The sequence below is a fragment of the Lampris incognitus genome, chromosome 15 (assembly GCF_029633865.1).
Source record: "Lampris incognitus isolate fLamInc1 chromosome 15, fLamInc1.hap2, whole genome shotgun sequence".
NCBI classification, from domain to species: domain Eukaryota; kingdom Metazoa; phylum Chordata; class Actinopteri; order Lampriformes; family Lampridae; genus Lampris; species Lampris incognitus.
Genome location: NC_079225.1, coordinates 15,126,191 through 15,150,610, shown reverse-complemented (window position 1 = coordinate 15,150,610; position 24,420 = coordinate 15,126,191). Strand labels below are relative to the sequence as shown.

General features: G+C 45.1%; 2 protein-coding genes across 4 annotated transcripts in view; one reads left to right on the top strand and one right to left on the bottom strand.

The window, feature by feature from the left end:
• mia3 (MIA SH3 domain ER export factor 3) overlaps nt 1–14,786 on the top strand; it is a 28,900-nt gene extending 14,114 nt beyond the window's left edge. Inside the window, exons 12-28 of one of the 3 annotated variants that reach the window (XM_056294016.1) lie at nt 138–209; nt 330–434; nt 1,268–1,390; nt 1,580–1,667; nt 1,834–1,886; nt 2,019–2,109; nt 2,295–2,433; nt 3,558–3,720; nt 3,808–3,843; nt 4,416–4,483; nt 4,601–4,686; nt 6,310–6,423; nt 7,198–7,260; nt 8,877–8,923; nt 9,036–9,092; nt 9,672–10,140; nt 10,277–14,786. In XM_056294016.1, the coding sequence (XP_056149991.1) occupies nt 138–209; nt 330–434; nt 1,268–1,390; nt 1,580–1,667; nt 1,834–1,886; nt 2,019–2,109; nt 2,295–2,433; nt 3,558–3,720; nt 3,808–3,843; nt 4,416–4,483; nt 4,601–4,686; nt 6,310–6,423; nt 7,198–7,260; nt 8,877–8,923; nt 9,036–9,092; nt 9,672–10,140; nt 10,277–10,545 (2,043 nt within the window). In that variant the 3' untranslated portion in view covers nt 10,546–14,786. The remainder of the gene's footprint in view (nt 1–137; nt 210–329; nt 435–1,267; nt 1,391–1,579; nt 1,668–1,833; nt 1,887–2,018; nt 2,110–2,294; nt 2,434–3,557; nt 3,721–3,807; nt 3,844–4,415; nt 4,484–4,600; nt 4,687–6,309; nt 6,424–7,197; nt 7,261–8,876; nt 8,924–9,035; nt 9,093–9,671; nt 10,141–10,276) is intronic. The other 2 variants (XM_056294018.1, XM_056294017.1) reach the window with 2 other exon arrangements.
• A 125-nt stretch (nt 14,787–14,911) lies between these two features.
• aida (axin interactor, dorsalization associated) lies at nt 14,912–20,354 on the bottom strand. The gene is made up of 10 exons (XM_056294024.1): nt 20,118–20,354; nt 18,838–18,904; nt 18,688–18,741; nt 18,357–18,411; nt 18,196–18,259; nt 17,978–18,081; nt 17,319–17,441; nt 15,675–15,797; nt 15,179–15,296; nt 14,912–15,100 (listed from the first exon to the last, which is right to left on the bottom strand). The coding sequence occupies exons 1-10, from the start codon at nt 20,222–20,224 to the stop codon at nt 15,001–15,003; spliced, it is 915 nt and encodes a 304-aa protein (XP_056149999.1). The 5' UTR covers nt 20,225–20,354; the 3' UTR covers nt 14,912–15,000.
• Between the last annotated feature and the right edge of the window lie 4,066 nt (nt 20,355–24,420).

The window sequence follows — 24,420 nt, the reverse complement described above, 5'->3', positions numbered from 1 at the left end:
AGGAAATCACAGAAAGTTGAATCAGTTCATCTGGACATGACGTTTAATGAGAGAATTTATTTATTTATTTATTTTAGATGCGTCTTCACCCCATGCTCTTTAATCTTCTTTATGGTTCTTCTCAATTTCTTGAGCAGATTGAAAAATTGGAGAAGTCCAATGAAAAGCTACAGCTCAGTAGGAAAAAGACTCAAGAAGCGCTGGCTAAGGTAGACATCATGAAGCCCCCATGTCTTGACCTAATGTTTTCTTAATGGTTTGTTTCCATAGAGCTTTATGGTGCATTACTTGTCTCACCATCTCTTACTGAATAACTATTTATATCATAGACCACAATACTCCTGGATGAAGCTAAGATTCGTGAAGATGCCAGAAATGTTCAGCACAAATGCCTTGAGAGAGATTATGCAGCACTAAAAGAAGAAAGCAAAACGGTAAGTGACATTTTTTTTTTTTTTTTTTGGTGGTGACTGGGGTCAATGAACTAAGCTTGCTGCAATGGAACTTAAGTTGTCCTGTATCCTGACTTCTAAAACTTACGCTAACTAAAAGTACAGGCCAGACCTCAGCTTTTCACTCTCGTGTAATTTTCCCCTTGCAGGATAAATATGCATTGATATAAAATATAAATCGTATAAAAATCGCTAATATACCAAAAAAAGTTGTTCAACACTGGGCAAACTACCTGGGCTGGCCCAGAATATCTGAATGTTCAGATACTAGTTGGGCAGGTTGGTATTTGTACAGAATTTCAGTATTTGTATAGTATTTATTCATTTGTTTTTTATGGCTGCTGAAATTTAGGCTATACCCTCCCTCCCTTTGTTTTTTCAGTCAACACTGAAATATAAAATAACGGTTTTCACTGCATTCATAATCTGTCACCTGCCTTAAGCCCTGGTTTGATTTTATTTAAAATCTAATTTAGAACAAATATTTCGATATTTGTTTGGAAAATGGGCCAAATATCTGAAGCTTGAAAATTGATATTTGGGCCAGCTCTAGAACCCACATTTGGTCCATTCTTCGGAAATTTTCCGGTTAACATTGAAAAATTCAGTATGCATTTGACAAATGTGTTCAAGTAACAGTCGGTGCTGGGCTGGTCAGTCAAAATTGATATAGTTATACTGAATTAATACTGCATAATTCTATACAAATACCCTGACTCCAGCCTAAGTTATTCTAAGCATAAATCTCTAGTTGACTGAAGCCACGTCATTTTAGCAAACCTAATACACTTGACCAATCCTGTTTATTCTTGCAGCTCAAGTCAACTATCAAGGAATGGGAGGGCAAACATATGGAGCTGAGCGAGCAGATCAAAGTTTACCAGAAGTCCCAGAAAGAGCTTGAGGACTCGGTGGTCCTCAAAGACCACAATGTGGAGGTTAGTATATTATCCAGTAATGGCATTTTTTCATGTATGGTTTTCTCAGTCGTATCAAATCCTAAAGAGTTGATATTGATGCCAAGTAGACCTTATCTTGCAGAAACTGCATGCAGTGTTTTTGGTCAGACTTCTTTTTTTTATTATTATTATTATCATAACTTAGTCCACACAATTTCTTATTGTCAGGTGCTGTCTGACTTGCTGGCAGACCTAGACGCTTGTGATTTGCAAAAAAGTGACAGCAAAGCTTTAGCCAATGGTGAGGTGGCCATCGGTGAGTGAAAACTTCTGCACTTAAGTAAATGCCACAGGATGTAGAATACCAAAACACTGACCCCCCAATATTCCCAAATTTAAAATTTTTCTGTTGCCAAGTTGTTGTGTAAATTCCGTTTTTTAACATACAAACTATCTGTTGCGCTTTTAATGTTGTCTTACAGATAAAAAGACTGCCATAAAGGTCAGGATCAAACAGATGATGGATGTTTCTCGAGTAAGATGGCAGCCATAAATTTCATTATGCCTGTATCTGAAAGGCAAAATTTATCAAAATAAATACAAAGAAAAAGTTTTGCCTTCAGTAAAGCACCATTCCTCAACTGGTTGCCTACAAACCTCTCCCCAGGTCCAGACCACTCTTACCGTGGTAGAAGAGGAGCGGGATCGGTTCATGACCAAATTACTGAATGAGGAAAATGCTCGTAAAGCACTGGAGGGTATGTTGGTCACATAAATTTACTACTTTGCACAAAAATGGGGAGAGAATTTCACCAAATAGTTTGTCATAATCAATTTCATCCATACCAAAGAGCAACAAGAAAAGTATATGGTGTACAATGTACACTTAATTAGAATTCTATATGGGATTCCTCTCAAAACACGGAATTGTGATTTGCTTTAGAACAACACCGGGAGCTTGAGCACTCCATTGCAACTTTAAAAAGTGACAAGAGCCATGTGGAAAACCAGTTCAAGATTCTTCAGCAGAAAAATGAAATCATGTGTGAGATGTACCAGCAGAAGGAGAATGCTTTGCAGCAGTAAGTGTACACTGTAGTTGTCATTAAACACTATTGTGCTTATTCTTTTCTTGATTTCCACTTTAGGAAAGAGTTCAGGGTTATGAAGTAAGTTTGGAAATACATTATCAATGAATTTGATCGTTTTCAGGTCGTAGTTTTGAACAAGCCAAAACAAAGCAAGAGAGGCGAGATTGAGATGGCTTGGAGATGTGTGGAGGAGAGATACTGGGTATATTGGGAGAAGGTTGCCAAATATGGAGCTACCGGGGAAGAGGAAGACCAAAGAGGAGGTTTATGGATGTGTCAAGAGAGGACATGCAGATAGCTGGTTTGACAGGACAGGAAGAAATGGAAACGGATGATCGATGTGGCAACCCCTAACGGGAGCAATCAAAAGTAGTAGTTTTGAACAGGCCGAACGTCCAGAAAAGTATAGAAAAAGAGCCCATTGTCTGACACTGGTACACATGACACCAACACCTTATGTAGTGTCAGACTGACTTGTCATTTCAGCATGTGATGCTGGCAGTCAAATAACTTACGCGTTTGTGGCATACGGGTGGCATGGTGGTCTATTCCATTGCTTACCAACACGGGGATCACCGGTTTGAATCCCCCGTGTTACCTCCGGCTTGGTCGGGTGTCCCTACAGACACAATTGACTGTGTCTGCGGGTGGGAAGCTGGATGTGGGTATGTGTCCTGATCGCTGCACTAGCGCCTCCTCTGGTCGGTCGTGGTGTCTGCTTGGGGAGAATAGCGTGATCCTCCCACATGCTACGTCCCCGTAGTGAAACTCCTCACTGTCAGGTGAAAAGAAGCAGCTGGCGACGCCACGTGTATTGGAGGAGGCATGTGGTAGTCTGCAGCCCACCCCAGATCGGCAGAGGGGGTGGAGCAGCGACCGGGACAGTTCGGAAGAGTGGTATAATTGGCCAAGTGTAATTAGGGAGAAAAAGGTTTGTGCACTGGCCTACCTGACGGGTCTTGTTGTGCCGCCTCTTTCGGGAGACATCATGAACACCAGCCAAAATGTTGGAAGTCCAAAAATCCAATCAAAATGTTAACTATTGGATTCGATTTAAGTTGGAATGCAGTAAAATGTTTATGGGCTTACAGTTAGTGTTTCTGGTGGCTTCACAGGAGACTGACCAAGGAAGAGCTGGAGCGCCGCAGTAAGGAGAGTCTACTCTCTGAGGTGGGTGGCAAAGCTGTGGAGGCAGAGGAGCAGGTCAAAGTTTTAAGGCAACGCATCAATGAAATGGAGGAGCAGATGAAAAAGACTGAGGAGGTCTATAAGGAGCAAGTAAGTGCATAATTAGACAGGATGAAATAATGCTATGGTAATAGGGTCATTTCCTTGTATTCTTATGTCTTTGCACTTCTTTTTCAGATAAAAGAACAGGAGAATAAAACTCATCATAACTGGGTATGTTTCACAGAAAGGGCCTATAATTCTCCGGGGAAATTGAAATACCCAATTTCCCCTCTGGGATGAATGAAGTATTTCTGATTCTGATTCTTCATTCTTAGGGCTGTCACAATCAGGAAATTTTAGTTAATTATCATACAAATAATTGTGATTAACCATTGGAGCATATAAATGAAATATTTGATTTACCTTTTTGATGTTGGACACAAAGATCACATAAGGCAATATGATATATTTAACTGAAACATACAAAGATACTGAACCAGACAAAGAAATTCTAAATCACCTCCAAGTTTTTACTTTCCTTTTTATTTGACATGAAACCAACATGTGTCCACATTGGTGCTGTTGTGGCTTTTTAACTACAAATAGGCCTAAATTCGTGTTCATTTCAATGGCTGCTTGTCAGGCATTGGCAAAGGAGTGTACTGTCAACTCAAATAATTGCAAAAATGAAAATGTGTAGTAATTGTGACAAGCCTGTTTACTCTATATGATTGTATGCACCTAATTTTATGCAAGCTTCAGGATTTACATTTCAAATCATATTGGTGTTCTGGTGTGTCCAGGTGACCGCGCGAAACGCAGAGCGAACTCTGAATCAAGAGAAGGTCGAAACATCAAAGTTGCGTGAAAAGTGAGTACATTACAGAGCTAATAGAAGTACGTTCAGATATTTGGGTTACAACTGAAAGAGTTGGAGTTACAACTTTATAATGTGAGCAGACAATTGGTACCTTTTCTCCCCCTTCAGATTGGCTGTACTTACCTCCCAATTAAATGAGCGGCGTGCTCCACTCTTTAGGCCCAGCTCTGGACAACCTATAGGGCCCCGTCAAGGTAAAAAGCTCTTAACCCCCCCACCCACACACTTGCACACAAAAGATTTGCCTATTTGAACATTGTCTGAGTAGACACACCTTGGATCTACTTCGTTTAGCTAAAGCGACAATGGTTAGTTAATTTTGAATCAGGACAGTGCAGCCTTTGAGAAATTGGGGAATAAAAGGGAGAGAGGAGGCTCTGAGGCTCAGTCCCAGGGTAACAGTGGTAATTCTAGAAATTGAGGAATCAGTTGTTAATAATATTATTTTATTTATTATATGCAGGCATGCAAACTTGTCACCTTTTAGCGAAATTCGCTGTTGTGAGTCCAAAATAGGTCGCCTATGCGATTTGTGCAGATCCGCTGAGAAATAACTGGGGGGTGGGAGGGGGGGTCAAGAGCCTGCCTACTCAAAGTGACTTCCATAGAAAGACAATGGAGCATGAAGCCAGACTACGCAAGCGCAGACCATTGGTCTGTGACCTGCTTTGTGGAAAAAGTAAAAATGAAGCCACGAAACTACGGAGAAGGTGTCAGCTGAAAACTGAAAAATACCAGCCAGTGAGAAAGCCTGAGGTAAGAGATCAAACTGGAGGAAACAAGAATTGTTAGCAAGCTAGCTAACATTGTTAAGGGAGGATGTCAGGCACAGGGAGGTGGACCGCACACTCTAAGAACATCCAGTCAGCAGGAACCACTGACAAACGCCAACGGCAGCCGATTATGGCTCATGTGTAGAGTGTGCAAGTGTTAGTATAAGTTAAAAGTACTGCGAGAGTTTTGCAAATCCAGGGTTACCATCTAGACATGACCCAGAGTCTGCTAGAAAAGCAACGGCAGCAGAGCAAGTAATGGCTGCCAACCATCTGGCAGTGCTCAGGAGAGTACAAGGCAGACGGCTGAAGAGAAGGAGGCAAGGCTGAGGCATATGGCAAAACAGTGAAAGCGGGCCCTTGAGACACAGGTCCAGACCAAGCAGAAAAATAAGGACAACCCCTCAGCCCTGCCCCCCCACCACCACTAGTCCTAAAGCATTGGATTCTCTTTCATATTCACATTTGTAATTTTATTTTCATATTTTAACATGGTTTCTGACACAGAGCAACACGGAGAGTAATAATTTTGAAAATAATTATGATTAATTGTGTACCTGGTGGGGCTGCCCTTTGTTAATTTTCTTTATAAATGTGAGCATGTCATATGTAAAGGTATATTTGCACTTCATAAATTGTACTTTATTTTGCTCCATCTTGTAATTCTGTTAGCTTGTGACCAGCACCAGAGTAACCCCAAAAGACAAAGAAATGAGCATTTACCTTATTTTTCCAAAAAAAAAAAAAATCTTGGGGGGAGCATACCCCCGAACCACGGGTCTTTTTTTTCCCTCTGCTCACGCATCCTTCTCACCTTTTTCGCTCCTAACCAGTTTGCATGCCTGCATTTGGGTTATCCTGGTTATCTTTGTTCATGTTTTCATATTACTTAAAAAATCTGTGGGGAGACTGCAACATGTCCTCTAACTTGCGAAGTGTTTTGCTGTCAGGAGATTAACATTACACTGAGACTAACTGGACTGTAGAAGGCAATAATTGGCTATTTATTTGTCCTCATTTAAATGGATGGTTTAATCATAACAGGTGATTCATACGGGCCTTCTCCTGTAAGTGGGGGTGCGCCATCCCCCCCTCTAATGATAGAAGGTCCCAGGCGCCCACCTTCTGCCCCCGTGGGGCGAAGAATTGACCCGTATGGTGAGTCCCAGCGGATGACTTTCTCTTCACCCATCATTTGCATACCAGCGCCTCCCTTCAATCCTGCGTCCACAAATGCTGGCACTTTCCTGCTTATCTTCTTTCTCCTTTCCCCTCTTGAATTTCTTTACTTTTTTCCTTCCCATAGCTCGTCTCATCCTGCAACTCATTCTCCTTGGTCTATTTCTGTGGGTCTTGTCCAGTTCTTTATTTCTTCCTGCATTTTTCTTCTGTGGTTGCGTTTTACCAAATTTCTCTTTTTATGTTGGAATCCTCCTGTTCTTGTTCAAGCCTGCCTCGCCTGTTTTATTCCTTGTAGTAATAATCCAGAATGTTCCACTCCTCTGATTGTTGAGGCTTAATCAAGAAACTGATCCTATCTCTCCTTAGCTTTATATTTTTACATCTTTTTTAAGTCATTAGTATAAACATGCAGTGGGAAATGGTCTGTAGATGTACAGTAGTTTGAAGGAAATGAAAGCAAAAGACTTAAGAATTATTTAGTGTTTATCATGAGTTGTTTGTGAGCATTTTCCAAAATGTGTTGTGATGTTAATTTTATGGTATGTTTAGGCTGTTGCATTAATCACAGGAAAGGAATGAACAAACGAGAAGGAAGAAATTGAAACAAATATTATTGGCTCTTTGTGCTGCTGACAGTTGACCTGTTGTTCCTTCTACTAGAAATGAACATTTACACAAATATCTTAAGACAATTCTCAAGGTAACCTCTCAAAGAATTTAATTTGTTTGGTGTTCGTTTGTTTTTCTCAGGACCCCGGCCTCCATCAGACCCTCATAGTCGTTACCATGACAACAAACACGTGTCCGGAATCGGTACGTCCTCAATTTTTTTGAAGGGTTTGCCTTTCAATTCCTGAATTGCCAACCAACGCTATGCTTTATCAGTTCATCTGGACACAACGTCTAAACTGACTGCAGGTATCCTGCCAATTACCCCACTCTTCCGAGCCGTCCCGGTCGCTGCTCCACCTCCTCTGCCGATCCGGGTAGGGCTGCAGACTACCACATGCCTCCTCCGATACATGTGGAGTCACCAGCAGCTTCTTTTTACCTGACAGTGAACAGTTTCACCAGGGGGACGTAACGCGTGGGAGGATCACGCTTATTCCCCTCAGTCCCCCCCCCCCCGAACAGGCACCTCGACTGACCAGAGGAGGCGCTAGTGCCGCGACCAGGACACATACCCACATCCGGCTTCCCACCTGCAGACACAGCCAATTGTGTCTGTAGGGACGCCCGACCAAGCCAGAGGTAACACGGGGACCCGATCCTTGGGGTGGACCAATTTCTGGTGCAGTGTTTTGGGGTTCTAGAGCAACTGAGACGCGGTGTATGGAAAATACATGTCTCAAACTGTTCTGACACTCCCGCCACATATGGAATCAACACTGGTTTACGCTTAGGCAGATGTTGTCGTTCTCCTCTTTTCGATTGGCTGGTGCACTGTTTGGGCGTCTTCCTGGCTTTGACAAATGCCTAGTTAGGATAACCACACTTAACCAGGGCCTGTTTCATCTGGGATTTCTCCCCTTACATGGCCGCTTCATCTGTGGGGACATTGTCAGCTCAGCGGTACAGCATCCTGACTGCTAGTTTGTGCTCCAGTGGATGATGAGAGTCCAATCTTAATACTGATCAGTATGTGTTGGTTTACGGTAAACGTCAATAATCAAATGTCCCCATCACCATTGGAACCTCTAGTTAATGGTCATCTATATATATAAAGCAAGAGTGTATGTTTGTATGTTCACTTAAAACTCCAGAAATACTCATTGCAGAACAAAAAGAAAGGTATCTTTAGAATTAGCACTTTCCAAGGATTGCACAGTACGAAAAATATTTCAAAAACCAAGTAAACATTTTTATTTATTTGCGAAAAAGGCATTCCAACGATGCTTTGTGGAGACTTCCGGCAAATCCTTCCAGTGGTCAAGGGAGGCACTACACTTAACATTGTCAATGCTAGCCTGAAGGCACGCAACGTGGTTTACCCTGAGGCACTTTAACACTGAGCGATTAATACACAAATTGGCAAAGAAGCTTGATGAATGGTTGAAAATTATGACATTTGATCATTTTTGTTTATAAGATTTCGTTTATTCGACATTCATTTATTACATGTATCATATCATAAATTATCCTATATTTTATCATCGACTGTATCATAAAGATCAGATCGCGTTGGTTGCTTTGGTGAGAACATTTTCCCCGGGCAACACCAGGTGGTATATGGTATATGCCACTGTGCTGTTTATAAGGGTGGGGATACCTGCAGTCAGTTGAGACCGAAGAAGTCACTTAAAAGATTGATGAAATTTTTCTCCCAATAAACACTGTCCAGATGAACTGATTCAACTTCCTGTGATTTCCTTACCTGGCTTATTGAGCATGCATAAAGACAACGCTATGCTGTTTTTCTCCCTTTGCAGACATGATGGCCCCCCGTACCTCATCACCTGCCAACATTGATGGATCTGTAAGTCTGCCTCTAATGGTCAAAGCATCTTTTTACAGCCTTCCTCTATCTATTTGTAGGCCCACTGGTCCTACCTTTTATCATCCCTGTGTCTGTCCTTGCTCTGAAACAGACAGAACCAGTAGATTCAGAGACAAAGGCTGAGGCCTCCACTGAGAGTCCAGAGCCAGTGAGTATAGAGGCTGGGGTGTCCAGTCTAGGTTCTAGGCTTGGAGGTGTGCATCAGCAACCTACCCCCCCCCCTTTCCTGAAGCGGATATGGACTTTGGGAAGAATTAAAAGGCTTGTTTGCTTGACTAGGCTGTTAAGATTTCTGCCTGGATTTTTGTTTTTTAACCTGTTCTCAGCACTAAATATTCATCAAGCCTGAAATACAGCACAAGTGTGTGTGTGTGTGTGTGTGTGTGTTTTTATATATATATATGTATATATATATATATATTTGTATAAATTTACAGCAATGTGTGTTTTTGGATGTATTCGCAAAAGCAGCTTGAGTTTTGGTCCTGAGAATCATGGTGTGTGGCTATGGGCCGTTGATTGAGCCTCTGCTAGTTGTACTTTTTTGAAGGGGTATATTGCTTTTTTTTTTTTTTTGGTTTGGGGGTTTTTAATCACTGCATGAATAAAATATTAATAAATTCACAGTTTGGATTAAAGCTTTGCTTAAGCTGTAGAATAAGATTCATCTGCATTCTGGTGTGTGACTGCAGATTTATCACCGCCTCTCTCTTTCTGTTCTGCTCAGGGCCTGGGATCCTTCCAGGCCTCTCCAATAAGGGACCCCCCTGCTTCCATGGTCCAAGGGCCTCCACCTGCCCCTGGATCTCAGGGCCCCCCACCTGGTCCTGGACCTCATGATCCTTTTTCACCTCCTGGGCCGCACAATCGTCTGCCACCTCCTGGAACTTACAGACCTCCACGACCTGGCCCGGGCTCCCATGGCCCCCTCTACCATCCCCCAGCTGGGATGACTGGGCCACATGTCCCCTTGGCTCACGATGTACCACCTCATGGGCCTCCACGACCACCCAACGGACACCCAGGTCTGCCACCTCCTGGAGCCATGGGAGCAGACTTTGGACCTCGCCTATCTAATGGACATGCCATCCGCCCTAGACTAGGTCCTGGACATGCTCCTGACCCTCGTGGTCCGCCACCACCACATTTCCGTCCCCATCCACCTCCTCATTTTGGACCGATGCCTCCGCCCCATGGTACTACTACCTATTACAACCCAAATTTCATTTTCAGTATGTGAATTAGCTGTGTACTGTCATTAAGACTTTTTACAGAACAGCCTACACCACATTTTGTCCAATAATTTTGCTCTTCCCATTGGTTCTTTTGCAGGTATCCGGGGCCCCATGGGACCACGCCCACCCTTCCCCCCAGATATGCGCTTCCAGGGGCCACGTGACCATGCTTACCCGCCAGTGCACCTGCGTTCAGGAGGTGTTGCACCCCCCCCTCCTCATGGCGATGCTTTTGTTCAAGCTTCACCTGAGGGCCAACACATCTCTGTGGGGCCCCAGACTGGCCCTGGACAGGGGGAAAACTTTCCCATTAAGCATGAGGCAGACCAGCAAGACTCTGTAAGGTCAGCCATGGCCGAGCCTTAAAAAGAGTAAAAAGAAAAATGCCAACAATGACAGAAGACTTGAACAGACTCTGGCCCCTAACCCTACACATTTACCACCCACATTCAACTCGTCCATAATGCACAGGTTTATTTCATATATCAGTTAAAGTAATCGTGCAATGAAAATGTATCTGAAAAATCATGTTCTTATAATAGTGTCAGAAATCAATCTTGTCTGAAATTGATACGAGAAGAGTAGTGAGGATTGCCACTTTGCAAAATACTTGATTGTGCAATAACGTTTCAATGAATTGCCTATGGGTTTTCAGCTGTTTTTAGGTTTTGAAAAATAATAAAGATTCTTAAGGGTAAAGTTTTTTTTTAAATGTCATTTCCTGTGGAAATTATAAAACACGGAGGTTTGGGTTCTATCATGTCAGGAATACCCTATTTCCCATTCTCCCAAACTTGTTGCTTTAGAATGCTTAGAGGAAATATGTAATTTGCTGCCCAGATGTATAACTTATTTTACTATTTTTCTTAGAAATTTTAATAATAAAGAATGTAAAAGCCATTGCTGTTATCCCTTGCTTATGCCGCATCAACAAATCAAACATGGATACCTTGTTTACTTCCATGTCTGTTGTCAGTAATTCTGTCTTTGGTTACGTTTCCCAATGTCTTTGCTTTCTTTTGAACACTTGAAACATTCTGTACATTTGTGCTCTTATTGATGGAGAGACGTTTAATGACGTGACTCGAATTTACATTTCTTCATGAGGGTTGGCAGTAAACGTTCAGCTGACATTTTTAACAAAATGGTTAAAAGGTTCTGGGGACTAGCTCGGCTCGGTTGATGTACTGTTACGGAGGAGGCTGCCAGACCAGGACTCCTCACCGAGTCGCCCCTTCATGTTTTCACCACCTTAGATTCTGTCGATTTGAATGCTGCACCTTTATTTGAGGGGGAGGGGGGGGCACAACCTGACATGGTTTTGAAATGCATTCTTCTGATCTTTTTGTCCTGATATAAGCCAAGTTTTCAATCAGTATGGAATACAAATTAAAGAAATTCACTCTTGCAATTCATATATAAATTGAAATAATGCTTTCCCCCTCCCCTCCCCCCATTTCTGTGGGCCAGATGCATGCACCCAGTGCTCCAAACGGTTATGACGTGTAGAGGTTTTGCATCACACTTGGTCTGTTGAGGAAAACGATCCCTCAAATCAAGTGCTTTACGTCAAGACCCTTTAAACACATTAACTGCACCGCGTTTTGCCATTAAACGTCCTCATGCACAATGTTACCACACATGCTGAGATTTCATTTAAAGATGCACAAACCTACTTTTATAGCAAGATGCGTTTAATCAGAAACAAGACAACCCAGCTGAAGGACGAGTTTTGCAGACTATGAAATGCCTCGACAGTTGTAGTGTTGAAGCTGTAATAAATGAAGTGCTGTGTATGATGGCAGCAGTCTGTCTTGTGTGTTATGTAGACCCAGTGTTTCCGGTAAAGGGGGTGGCTGGCAGGTCACGTAGTCTCACATTGTGCAATAAAATGCTTACGTCCACCCGAACAAAAGCTCTGGTTAATCGTTTCTTCCCGGTTTTGCGACCCGATTCCCCCCGTGGGACTCCTTAAGAAACTTACGTTTAAAATAAACCACGTGATCACCCCGGGACCTGTCCTCGCGAGAAGTTACCGCTTCACCCGAGGTTTTGTCTGCGTTCGCGGTCCTCGTTTCTAAATGGGGGCTAATGAGGGTCGGTGGGTTCGAGTCTCACGGGGACCACCTGCATGCGAAGCAAAGCGCTACCGATAAAAAAAAAGGATCCGTCGGGGGCGTCCGGGTGGCGTGGCGGCCTATTCCGTTACCCACCAACACGGAGATCGTCGGTTCGAATCCCCGCGTTACCTCCGGCTTGGTCGGGCGCTGCGGGTGGGAAGCCGGATGTGGGTATGTGTCCTGGTCCGTGTCGCTGCACCAGCGCCAAGGTCGGTCGGGGGCGCCTGTTCGGGAGGGGGAACTTGGGGGGGGGTAGCCCACGCGCTACGTGCCCCTGGTGAAACTCCTCACTGTCAGGTGAAAAGAGGCGGCTGGCGACTCCACATGCATCGGGTCTGCGGCCCTCTCCGGATCGGCAGAGGGGGTGGAGCAGCGACCGGGACGGAGTGGGGTAATTGGCCCAATACAATTGGGGTGGGGGGGAAATAAAGCCTCCATCAAATGCCACGTTTTCATGTTACAAAGAGGGCTCGGCCAGCCTGGTTTCGTAGTTTATTAGAAATTGAAGCAGTGTAAATAGTGTAGAATCTTCTTCAAGTCTGCCAACAAAGCCAAAATACTGCTAACAACAATTCTCACCCCTACTGCCTCCTATCGCGCGCGCGCACGTGCATCTTCAAGCTTCATTTACGCTTCCTAACGTTACAAAAATAACACCTAAAACCAAATATCACAACGCAGAGACGGCTTGGTAGGTGGAGGACACATGTGGGGTTTTAGTGAGAACAAACAAAAACTTGTGTTTGGAGAGAGAGAGAGAGAGAGAGCCCTTTAGGGAGACGTCATGGCGGTTCAAAGGTCACCTCGCCAGCGACCCCGGGGCGAAGTCAGTCCTTCACAACACGAGTCCGTCCGCTAACGTGACGTCAGCACACGCAACCCCACCTCACAACCATCGCGATCACGTACGTGAAAAACGATGACACCGAGTAGTCCCTTTTTTTTAATCTGCACAGAAACCCCAAATCAATTTTAAAATCAATAGTTAGAAGATAAAACACCTCATTCGCAATCCCACGTGGCTGCTCAGAGGTGCCAAGTGTTTGAAATCTGATTTTTCAGTGCTAATAAAATACCATCAGGGGTTGCTTAGCGACTGAAAATAGTAAACGAGTAACCGGTAATGAACAATCCCTTCTTTCTGGGGGGGGGGGGGGGGGAGACGATGATGTCTGGGCCTCGACCCTGCATGTGTATTTCATGACGAGGGTCCTTACATGCAAACCGTCCGCACACAGCGGATTCACGACACCCGTCGCTGCAGCATGAGCACCGACACGGCTCCACCCTCGGGGCCCGCCAGCACAGTGAATGGATGGTGGTGACCTTCAGAGGCCCTCGCTCGTCCTCCATCTTAAACAGGTAGTACTGGAAGATGGGGTCGCAGTTTCTGTGTGTTTTCGGGGCAGTGGGTTGGTTTTTACAATACTCTAAAACAACATGGATGACTTCAATCCGGGTAGGTCAACACGTTGGCCCTCTCGGGCGACGGATAAGCTTAAAATGGGGGCGATTGGGCGCCCGGGTGGCGTGGCGGCCTATTCCGTTGCCTACCAACACGGGGATCGTCAGTTCGAATCCCCTGCAGACATGGTTGCCCGTGGTGGGAGGCCAGATCTGGGTGTGTGTCCTTGTCACTGCACTAGCGCCTCCTCTGGTTGGGTGGGGCGCCTGTTCAGGGGGGGGGGCGTGATCCTCCCACGCGCTACGTCCCCCTGGTGAAACTCCTCACTGTCAGGTGAAAAGAAGCGGCTGGTGACTCCACATGTATCAGAGGAGGCATGTGGTAGTCTGCAGCCCTCCCCGGATCGGCAGAGGGGGTGGAGCAGCGACCGGGACGGCTCGGAAGAGTGGGGTAATTGGCCGGATACAACTGGGGAGAAAACACACACACACACACGCACGCACACACACACACACACGAGCTGACTAAATATTTAAACCCGTCGTTCACTCGGGGAACAATCTTCAGCCATACTCTAAACCACCACACTTAGCTGAGGCGGAAACGGCTACCACAAACACATTTTGGTATCATTTCTATATACACGGGACTCATGTATAATCAAATTATCAGGGTTTACATTCGATTAAGACTCAAATTCCAATGAAACATCCACAGTGACTCCCAAACGCTCTCCAACTGGGAGAGCCGAGGAAGACCGGCGATGAAGAACTTTGCCGGTGTCTTAAGAGTACCGCTGCTCTCTGGATAAAACCGTGTCTCTTCACTCGGTCAAATGTGCATTTATTTCCAGGTAAACAATCACTATGTGGTTTTTTTTTGGGGGGGGCAGTTAATTAGCTCTGGCTTTGTGGGGCCCTACAACCAGGAAACCTGCTCCACCGATATATTAAAAAAAAAAAGACCGTGCACACATTCAGTTCAAGTAAACATGAGAAAATCGGCTGAACTGGAATGAAAATGTTGCTCTTAGAATCGCGTCAACATGCACATAAGCTAAAAAAAAATAATTAAAATAAAAAGCCTCCCACAAGGGTCTGATCTGACGAGACCCAGGTTTGGCTCAATTCTCCTCATCAAATAACTCCCAACATTGAAAAAACAAGGGACCGTGGCCATTGGGTTGTTAGTATTGCTGACTGTGCCGATGTTGAAATCCAACTTTGCTGCTGCTGCTGCTGCTGATGATGATGTGTAAGCATCTTAAAGACCGACGGCGTGCTCCGTCTCAGTAACTTAGCTGTCCTTGTGCAAAGTCTGATGAAGATGAAGATAAAGAGGTTTCTTAGTTAGGAGCTGCAGTTTCTTCCTCTTGAAGTCGGTGGGCTTCTTATACCTAAAGGTTGACAATATCGGTTTGTTTATCATTCCAGGGACACTGCATGAAATAAGATCCATAAAGTCAAACACTTACAGTTCAATTACAATGGGGCCGGGTTTGATCTCGTCCATTTCCATGAAGGCAAAACATTTTGTGCTGGTAAATCGTTTCTTGGGCTTGTAGTGCTTGAACTCGAAGAAGATAGCTGCCCCTGGAATCACAATCAGTCTGATAAATATCTTTTCCCACCCCACCTCTCTGTCTTAATCCTTTCTGTCAACATGTACTTATATTTCAGCACTAACAGTAAAATCTCTTTGGAGAATGATTTCTGTCCAAGTCATGGAAAGACCAACTGATGAAGGCTGTTAATAATTTTTTGTGGATGAAACGTCTTCATAAGTCAGGTATGACCTATTTGTGTAACATCAAACTTGTTGAACAACTCAATCAGTTTAGTTACGATGGCAGTATAGGACCTTGGGATTACAATGCTCCTGCACTTACAGTCAGTCACATAACAGCGTCAGCTAAATGCATTAAATGTTATTAGAGAGACACAATAGTACCATGTGATACGAGGCAGTACCTTTGGGAAGTCTCTCAACATGTCTCTGGATCTCTACGTCCACACTGAAGTGAATGTACGTGTCCTCCTTCTTGGTGGCCACAGGAGTGTCCTGCACCGGGTTCAAATCCACACCATTCAAATCTGTGGGGGGAATAAAAAATACAGTAAACTTGGGGCGTACAGGTGGCGTGGCGGTCTATTCTGTTGCCTACCAACACGGGGATCGCCGGTTCGAATCCCCATGTTGCCTCCGGCTTGGTCGGGCGTCCCTACAGACACAATTGGCCGTGTCTGCGGGAGGGAAGCCGGATGTGGGGACGTGTCCTGGTCGCTGCGCTAATGCCTCCTCCGGTCGGTTGGGGCATCTGTTTGGGTGGGTGGGTGGGACTGGGGGGGATAGCGTGATCCTCCCACATGCTATGTCCCCCTGGCGAAACGCCTCACTGTCAGGTGAAAAGTGGCTGGTGACTCCACATGTATCGGAGGAGGCATGTGGTAGTCCGCGGCCCTCCCTGGATCGGCAGAGGGGGTGGAGCAGCGATCGGGACGGCTCGGAAGAGTGGGATAATTGGACAGGTACAATCAGCTCTGGGCACAACTGTAGTCCACTGACTTCCGATTTCTACTGCAGATGTCATACCAGTTTCCTGTTTGTTGGGGCGTGCTGTTGACAGTGGCATATTTTTCGCGATGCCTGCAAGATTTACCATGGGTAAATGTCAAAGACATGCACAGAATTGTCGACAAACTTTCACCTGCACCTACCAGCATACGGGTGAACAGTTTCAAGTTGTACATATCAAGTTACGTCCACAATTATGAGGATGAGCAGACGGATGGATGCAGTAGAAACCGGAAGTCAGTGGACTACAGCTATGCAGTCAATTGACAATTGGAGAGAAAAAAGGGGGGGTGGGATACAGTAAACTAGGTTGTTGTTTTGGTAGAAAATACATTTGAGCCAAATGTGAAAAAAAAATTAAAAGTTAAATTTAAGGTCAATATTTTTCAGCGTGGGGTGCATGAGGTTCCCGTGGTAGGCGTCTTCACCTCTGCATGATTTCCAGTCATAGCGACATTACAGCCAAGCGTCACCTCATTGTATATTGAGATGTGCAGGATTTGAAATGGGGAGGGTGGAACTGGCGTATACGGAAAAATCAAGTCTTTCACACCGCTTGTTACGCTACAATAAATCTGTTTATACTGCATTCATTTTCAAGATTCAAAGGTTTATTTGTCACATACTTCAATGCACAAGTACAATGAGCAGGGAAATGCTTATTGGCAACTCTGAAACTGTGCAACAAAAAGAACACAAACAGAAATTGAATTAAAAAAATTAAAATCCTGGGAGTATACATAAGGTATACGCCAATAAATATGTATACACAAATGTGCAAATAATAAATAAATGTGCAAATGGTCTGTATGAAGGAATATTGTTTACATATGTATTTAAATTTATATATACGTACATGCATTGTGCAAAGAGGCAAAGTGTCAGTAGTGACAGTGCTTAGTAATGTGTACATAGTGTAAGTTATTAATGTTATTCTGTGTTGAGTGGCCTGCCGAAAGAAACACCATCTCATCTGTGCTGCACCCGTCTACATCGGTTGGATATGCATGCTTTATCGATCTCATGGATGGAAACTATACCTTTGACAGCAATGGTCATGTAGGGATCGATGCATTGCCCAGCATCTTTCAACCCAATTTTGTCAATCCTTATTGTAAGTAATGTCATCCCAGGCTCTGAAGGTAACCGCGGCAACAGCGTACCTGTTAAGGATAAAGGTCATACAAGTATATGAAATAGAGGATGTACAAAACAGAAAAGGACTGACAGTTTTCCCAATGTGGGGAACAACAACGAAATGCAGTTAAAGGCACTGTTGATGGAGCTGACAACAAATAATGCATCTTTTGTTCAGGTCTGCATCCCTGATGAAATCCAGCTCTTATTTCTGTCAGCCAGTTACGAAATTCACACATGGTAGCAGCACCTTTTCTCTCTTCTGCAACAAGAGGCGTGTACTATATTGGCATGAAAATGTTACCATAAAAACCAAAGCCTATGTAAAGTCCATGACCAAGCCGTACCTTGCAAAGCTGCGAATGAGGCAGGCAGCGAGGAAAGAGCGACGGGCCCATGCACAGAAGCAACAGAAACAACAGAGAAGACATACAAAGTCAACCAGCTCACACAAAAGGAAAAAAAACAACATACAAGGTCAACGAATAACACAACCAAATAACACACAGCAAAGTCATGTCTGAAAGAAACACTGAAAAGCTATGGAAGGCGACTACGCTACCTGGTACTCTGGAGGGAAAGGCCTCTGGAGACCCTGCTCCTGTGGCGGCATCCTCCTCCTCCTCAAATTCCAGGTTCTCCTCCTCACCAGGGGCAAGGATCTTCCTAACAGAGGGAGGCGAGTTTGATCGAGACATTCCTGCATGCGTCAAAGGTATCATCCCCACCCATCACAGTCAGATATTTAGGATTTATGACAGACAGCTTCCTGCCGTTTACCTCATGGGCACCGGCTGGACGTCAAAGGGAAATTCTTTGTTGTATGTGAGTATGTTTTTGATAACTGTCGACAAAAGGAGAGAACCAAAAGAAGTCAAAATGCCACATGAGGATGTTGGGATTAATAAAGTGACCTGTTCTTCTAAAATCGGTATACTTACTAGGTTCTAGTTTTTTTAGGTCTTCTAACTTGAACTCCTCTTTGGACTGTGTGCTCTAAGGAAGAGCACATAAAACAGAAACTAAATACCCAATGTCTTTGAATAAAGGAATCATTCTGTAAGTTTTGACACTGAGCAAAACAGAGAAAATAACCCCCCCCAAAAGGAATATATTTTCTTTCATTCAAAAGTTAATGTCTCCTGTATCTAACAATAATGAACCAAAAAAAAGCTATCTTGACAACATGTCATTCGAAGAATTAACAACGAGCCCCCTGGCTTGTCACATTTCTTGTAAACCCTGCTGTCATATTGATGAGTCAAAACAAACCTGCAAACTTGCACTCCTCATCTCCAAGCATGTTGCAAACTTCCCTAAAATTTTCTGGGAAAGAAGAAGTGAAGAGTGTGTGTGAAAAAACTCAGTTTCCAAGGCCGAGTCTCAATGCCAGGTGACACTGTGACAGACTGACACAAATACCTTCTGATCTTCCGTGAAGTCTGATGGATTCGCTGACTGAACCTCTTTTTGCAGTTGTCGTGCGAGTCTAGGTCAACCCATGAGAAGAGAAATTAGAATGAATTGACCTTTGGCAAAGTACCGCCCCAGAGCGGTGCTTGTCCAATCCTACCTTAGCAACGGTCCGTCAAGCTTTCAAACACACAACAAAATGCTGAAAAGGTGTGCCTATGGGATCTGCAAATCAGATACTAGATATGTGAAAAGTTTGGAGGGGGTGTCATTTTCTTTCCCTCCCCAAAACCCAGAACGCAAGAAGCGCCATGTCGCCGATAGATTTGGCAGTATAGCAGACCCCATGGCCAGCTTAATCCATCCAAAATCAACAAAAATACCTGTCTGCTCCAAGCTAAGCTTGCTACTAGCTATTATTGACAGCTAATACAGCTAACGTATTATTACTGTTACTTTTACCCACACAATGCGCTGATTTCTTCCTTCATGTTTTGGTGTTTTCCGGCTACTTCCTGGATAGTTCTGAAATGCTTGACGGGCATAGCAACAGTAACTAAGGGGGGGCGGGACTTTGCGAAAGGTCAATCGCAAAGCCTATTCACAAGCGTCAAGAGAGCTGTTTGGTGAAGCGGCTGAACCCTTATGGACGGCAAAGAGAAGGCGATGCATTGGCGCCCCCTGCTGGTCAGAGATAGGGGCTGCTGCGTTCTACGTTGGGATTACCGTTAACGGCCATCGACGCATATTAACCTGTTAGTCGATAAAGCGGAAGAATCTCCAGAATGCTTATGAACTGTCCTTACACCCCCCCCCCCACCGTTAGCGTGCGGCGTTGGTGATTTAAACCGAGGAAAACTCCACCCATGACAACGAGAGGGTGTGGCTGGTTATTTCTCAGTCTACTGAGAAAGGCTGGGTGCGTGGAGACACGCGATTTACATCACAGGCAGCTGCAGACACGGGCTTTTAAGGATCCCTTCAACACGCACGTCGCAACGCAGGAAGTTGGCGCGGACGCGACACGGCGAGTCTGATCCTCGACGCTGCCACGGTCACGTCATGGATGGGTAGGGCTTATTTTGGTGCTGTGCAAACTGACTGACAAGGATGGTGGCCAACTTTATGCAAACGTCAACATGCACCGAGCTGCAGCGTCCGCCTGGCCTGCCTGTTACGCGTAACAACGCACTCGTGGAGCCGAGAGAGAGAGAGAAAAGGGGAAGCACAGAAAAGAGACCACCGGTTGCAGGTGGCGTCAAGACACGCACATGTTGATGTTGACTTACATTTGGTACTCGTCTATAGCCTCCACTAACTGTCCCCACGAATCAAAGTCTGTGCCTTTTCTAAAGCTGCCGTGCCATTTCTGAATAGTCTTGCCGACATCGGACATTTTCAACGGGCGGGTTGTGCGAGGCGACCTCAGGTAAGCATCGTCGGGGGATATGTTCACTCCCGCAGCACCGTTTCCAGAGCCGCACGGACAGACCGGCGCTATACCGACCAAGCCCTTTCCCCCCTGCTTCCCCCTACCATCGCATCCGCCACAGACCGGAAGTCCCGCCCACTCAAAGGACGCGAACGTTTTGCGACACGGCGTCGCTTGAATGGACGGGGAGTAGCGCCGAGGAAAACGTTAACGTGGCTTGTTGTTTTTTTTTGTTTTGTTTATCTCTGACATCATGATCCGAGGTTGGAGAAGTCATAGAGCAGAAGTACAAGGCACACGCCATTTAAGTGATCACAGTTATGTCGTGATTGTATTCTATTTTGGACGTATTCAATAGACTGACGGATTTATCCCAATGACGTTGTGAATAATATTTCTCGTCTTCTTCTGCTTCTTCTTCTTCGTCTTCTTCTTCTTCTTGTTTTTTTTTATTGGCAGTTGGCATGCGACCTGTTGCATTACTGCCACCTACTGAAATGTAAGAACTTCACAACACTGATGACGCTACACCCAAAATGATCCCATTCGCGCCCAGACCCTGACAGAGTTGATGCAAATCCGTCCCGCAGTGTAACATCCAGATCTTCTCCAGATATGTCAAAAAACATTCAAATATCTCCTGGCAGCGTTCAACGCCATCTCGATTCTTTCTGAATTTCCTTTTTTTATTTCAGCTGCGCAATTTATGACCATGGTAATGAATGCCAAAAAATCTTTTCTTGTCCATGCAGATATTCTGGTCAGCTTTTTGCACTTGCACCATCTCGTTGTTTCTCTGCATTCTCTTCGCAGCCTCAGCAGACAACAATCCAGTTTCTGCTCTCCTCTTATTCACTTTCTCTTCCTTAATTCTTTTTGGACACTGCTGATCCCGTATTGTGATTTTCCTTGCAGTTCAGACACTGCGCTTGCACTTTTTCAACTTTATAATCTTCCATATCGCAAGTGTCCTGCCCACATCTCCTGACTCCCCTACATGCTGCAGCAACATGGCCATATTCTTGACAACAAAAACATCTGAGAGGAACGCTCTCATATGGCCTCACCCTGTAACTCACATAATCAAGGTGCACTCTTTCCGGCGTACGGTGGCACAGTGGTTAGCGCGGTCGCCTCACAACAAGAAGGTTCTTGGTTCGAGCCCCGGGGTGGTCCAACCTTGGGGGTCGTCCTCTGTGCGGAGTTTGCATGTTCTCCCCGTGTCTGCGTGGGTTTCCTCCGGGTGCTCCGGTTTCCCCCCAAAGACATGTAGGTCAGGTGAATCGGCCATACTAAATTGTCCCTTTGTGTGTGTGTGTGTGTGTGTGTGTGTGTGTGTGTGTGTGTGAGAGAGAGAGAGAGAGAGAGATGGCCTGGCGGCCTGTCCCGCCTGCTGCCCAATGACTGCTGGGATAGGCTCCAGCATCCCCGCGACCCTGAGAGAAGGATAAGTGGTTCGGATGATGGATGGATACATGGACTCTTCCCTGCAATCCTCCTTCAAAAGTCAAACACAGTTTAAATGTTCACCAGTTTAAAGCACAAACTTGCTCCCTTCTTTGCTATTAATCCAAGTGGGAAGCAAGTCACACCACAGAGATGCCTTCTAAATATCTCGATCTTAAGGGCTGTATCCCTCTGACACTTTGCGATACAATCAGTGATAACCATCCCACTTCTAGTTATCCTGACTGATCGTCCATCTCCAAGTTTTCTCCCTTTAAACTTTCTGACCTCATGTGGTTCCTTGAAAATCCCGTTTGCTCTTGTCACGGCTTTCATCCCAACGAGATACACCTCCTCTGTTCTCAATGGCTGACTAGAATCGCTTTCGCTGTATTTTCCTTACTTTCAAACCCTCTCGTGTCCTCATTTTCTTTTCCAGTTTCGCTCTCCAACTTGGACGCAGTTTCCGCCTCCACCCTTTTCCACCACATATTTCTCTGTTAGCCTAATCTTCTAAATCCTAATGTTTAAGTCACTTTTTAAGATTTCTCTTTTTTTAACAAAGGCCTTACTGTTGGGCCACATGGCACTTGATGTTGCACCATAAATAACTCTTGTGGTCAAGATCCACACGACCGATATAGGAATGCCGGGAGACATCAGCAGGACATAGAGGAGTAAAACCACATTTGCAAAATGTGGTAAATTCAAAATCAGTGGATGATATACTGTTGGGGCGGTTGGGCATGACTGCTCTGTAAATGGATGGGAGACCGTAGCGGTGCGTGGCAACATTTACTGTGGACGCCAGTAAGCTTTGTATGCAGACCATATCGCCATGATGGCGATCATATGGAGATCTCCATATAATCACATGGACATATAGTAGTTACCCTGGATGTAACTCCAGTTCTACGAGTACGTGCGTAGCCCTCTAACGGGTTTCCCTATTGGTTTACCCCTTCGATGCGCCACCTTGGCACCTGAGACAGAACTTCTCCCTAACCACTCAACCAGGTGGTAGGAGCCACACAGCACCCAGCCACCCAAAAAATCCTAGCGTCTTTGCAGATCGTCTCCCTTTAAACTCAGCAACAAAGACTGAAGCCAGCTGGGCTAGAGGTTAGACGGCTATGCATGTACTGGAGTTACATCAAGGGTAACTATACTATTTCTATTTCGTACGTGCTCCGCCCACTAACGGGCTTCGCTATTAGTTTACGCCTAAGGCGAAGGCCTACTACTACTACTTTTGGCTGCTCCCGTTAGGGGTCGCCACAGCGGATCATCCGTTTCCATTGCTTCCTGTCCTCTGCATCTTCCTCTGTCACACCAGCCACCTGCATGTCCTCCCTCACCACATCCAAAAACCTCCTCTTTGGCCTTCCTCTTCTCCTCTTCCCTGGCAGCTCCACATTCAGCATCCTTCTCCCAATATACCCAGCATCTCTCCTCCACACGTGTCCAAACCATCTCAATCTTGCTTCTCTTGCTTTGTCTCCAAGCCGTCCAACCTGAGCTGTCCCTCTAATATACTCGTTCCTAATCCTGTCCTTCTTCATCACTCCCAGTGAAAATCTTAGCATCTTCAACTCTGCCACCTCCAGCTCCACCTCCTGTCTTTTCATCAGTGCCACTGTCTCCAAACCATATAACATAGCTGGTCTCACAACCATCTTGTAAACCTTCCCTTTAACTCTTGCTGGTACCCTTCTGTCGCAAACCACTCCTGACACTCTTCTCCACCCACTCCACCCTGCCTGCACTCTCTTCTTCACCTCTCTCCTGCACTCCCAGTTAGTTTGGACAGTTGACCCCAAGTATTTAAACTCATATGTCTTCGTCACCTCTACTCCTTGCTTCCTCACCATTCCACTGTCCTCCCTCTCATTCACACATAGGTATTCCGTCTTGCTCCTACTGACTTTCATTCCTCTTCTCTCCAGGGCATACCTCCACCTCTCCAGGCTCTCCTCAACCTGCACCCTACTCTCGCTACAGATCACAATGTCATCCGTGAACATCATCGTCCATGGAGACTCCTGCCTGATCTTGTCCGTCAACCTGTCCATCACCATTGCAAACAAGAAAGGGCTCAGAGCTGATCATTGATGTAATCCCACCTCCACCTTGAACCCATCTGTCATTCCAACTGCACACCTCACCACTGTCACACTTCCCTCATACATATCCTGCACCACTCCTACATACGTCTCTGCAACTCCCGACTTCCTCATACAATACTACACCTCCTCTCTCGGCACCCTGTCGTATGCTTTCTCTAAATCTACAAAAACATAATGTAACTCCATCTGGCCTTCTCTATACTTCTCCATCAACATTCTCAAAGCAAACATCACATCTGTGGTGCTCTTTCCTGGCATGAAACCATACTGCTGCTCGCTGAGCGTCACCTCTCCTCTTTACCCAGCTTCTATTACTCTTTCCCAAATCTTCATGCTGTGGCTGATCAACTTTATACCTCTGTAGTTGCTACAGTTCTGCACATCGCCCTTGTTCTTGAAAATCGGTACCAGTATGCTTCTTCTCCACTCCTCAGGCATCCTCTCACTTTCCAGGATTGTGTTAAACAATCTAGTTAAAAAAACCCACTGCCATCTCTCCTAAACATCTCCATGCCTCCACAGGTATATGTGATCAGGACCAACTGCCTTTCCACTCTTCATCCTCTTCATAGCTGCCCTCACTTCCTC

Bases quoted from the DNA above. Each gene is read 5' to 3' on its own strand.
- aida (XM_056294024.1), bottom strand. From the start codon at position 20,224: ATGTCCGATGTCGGCAAGACTATTCAGAAATGGCACGGCAGCTTTAGA. The intron at 18,412-18,687 runs GTTTGTTTTGAC...GCTCTTCCTTAG, and splicing joins TGAGGAGTGCAAGTTTGCAG to AGCACACAGTCCAAAGAGGA. The intron at 18,082-18,195 runs GTAAACGGCAGG...TCCCTCTGTTAG, and splicing joins GTCCAGCCGGTGCCCATGAG to GAAGATCCTTGCCCCTGGTG.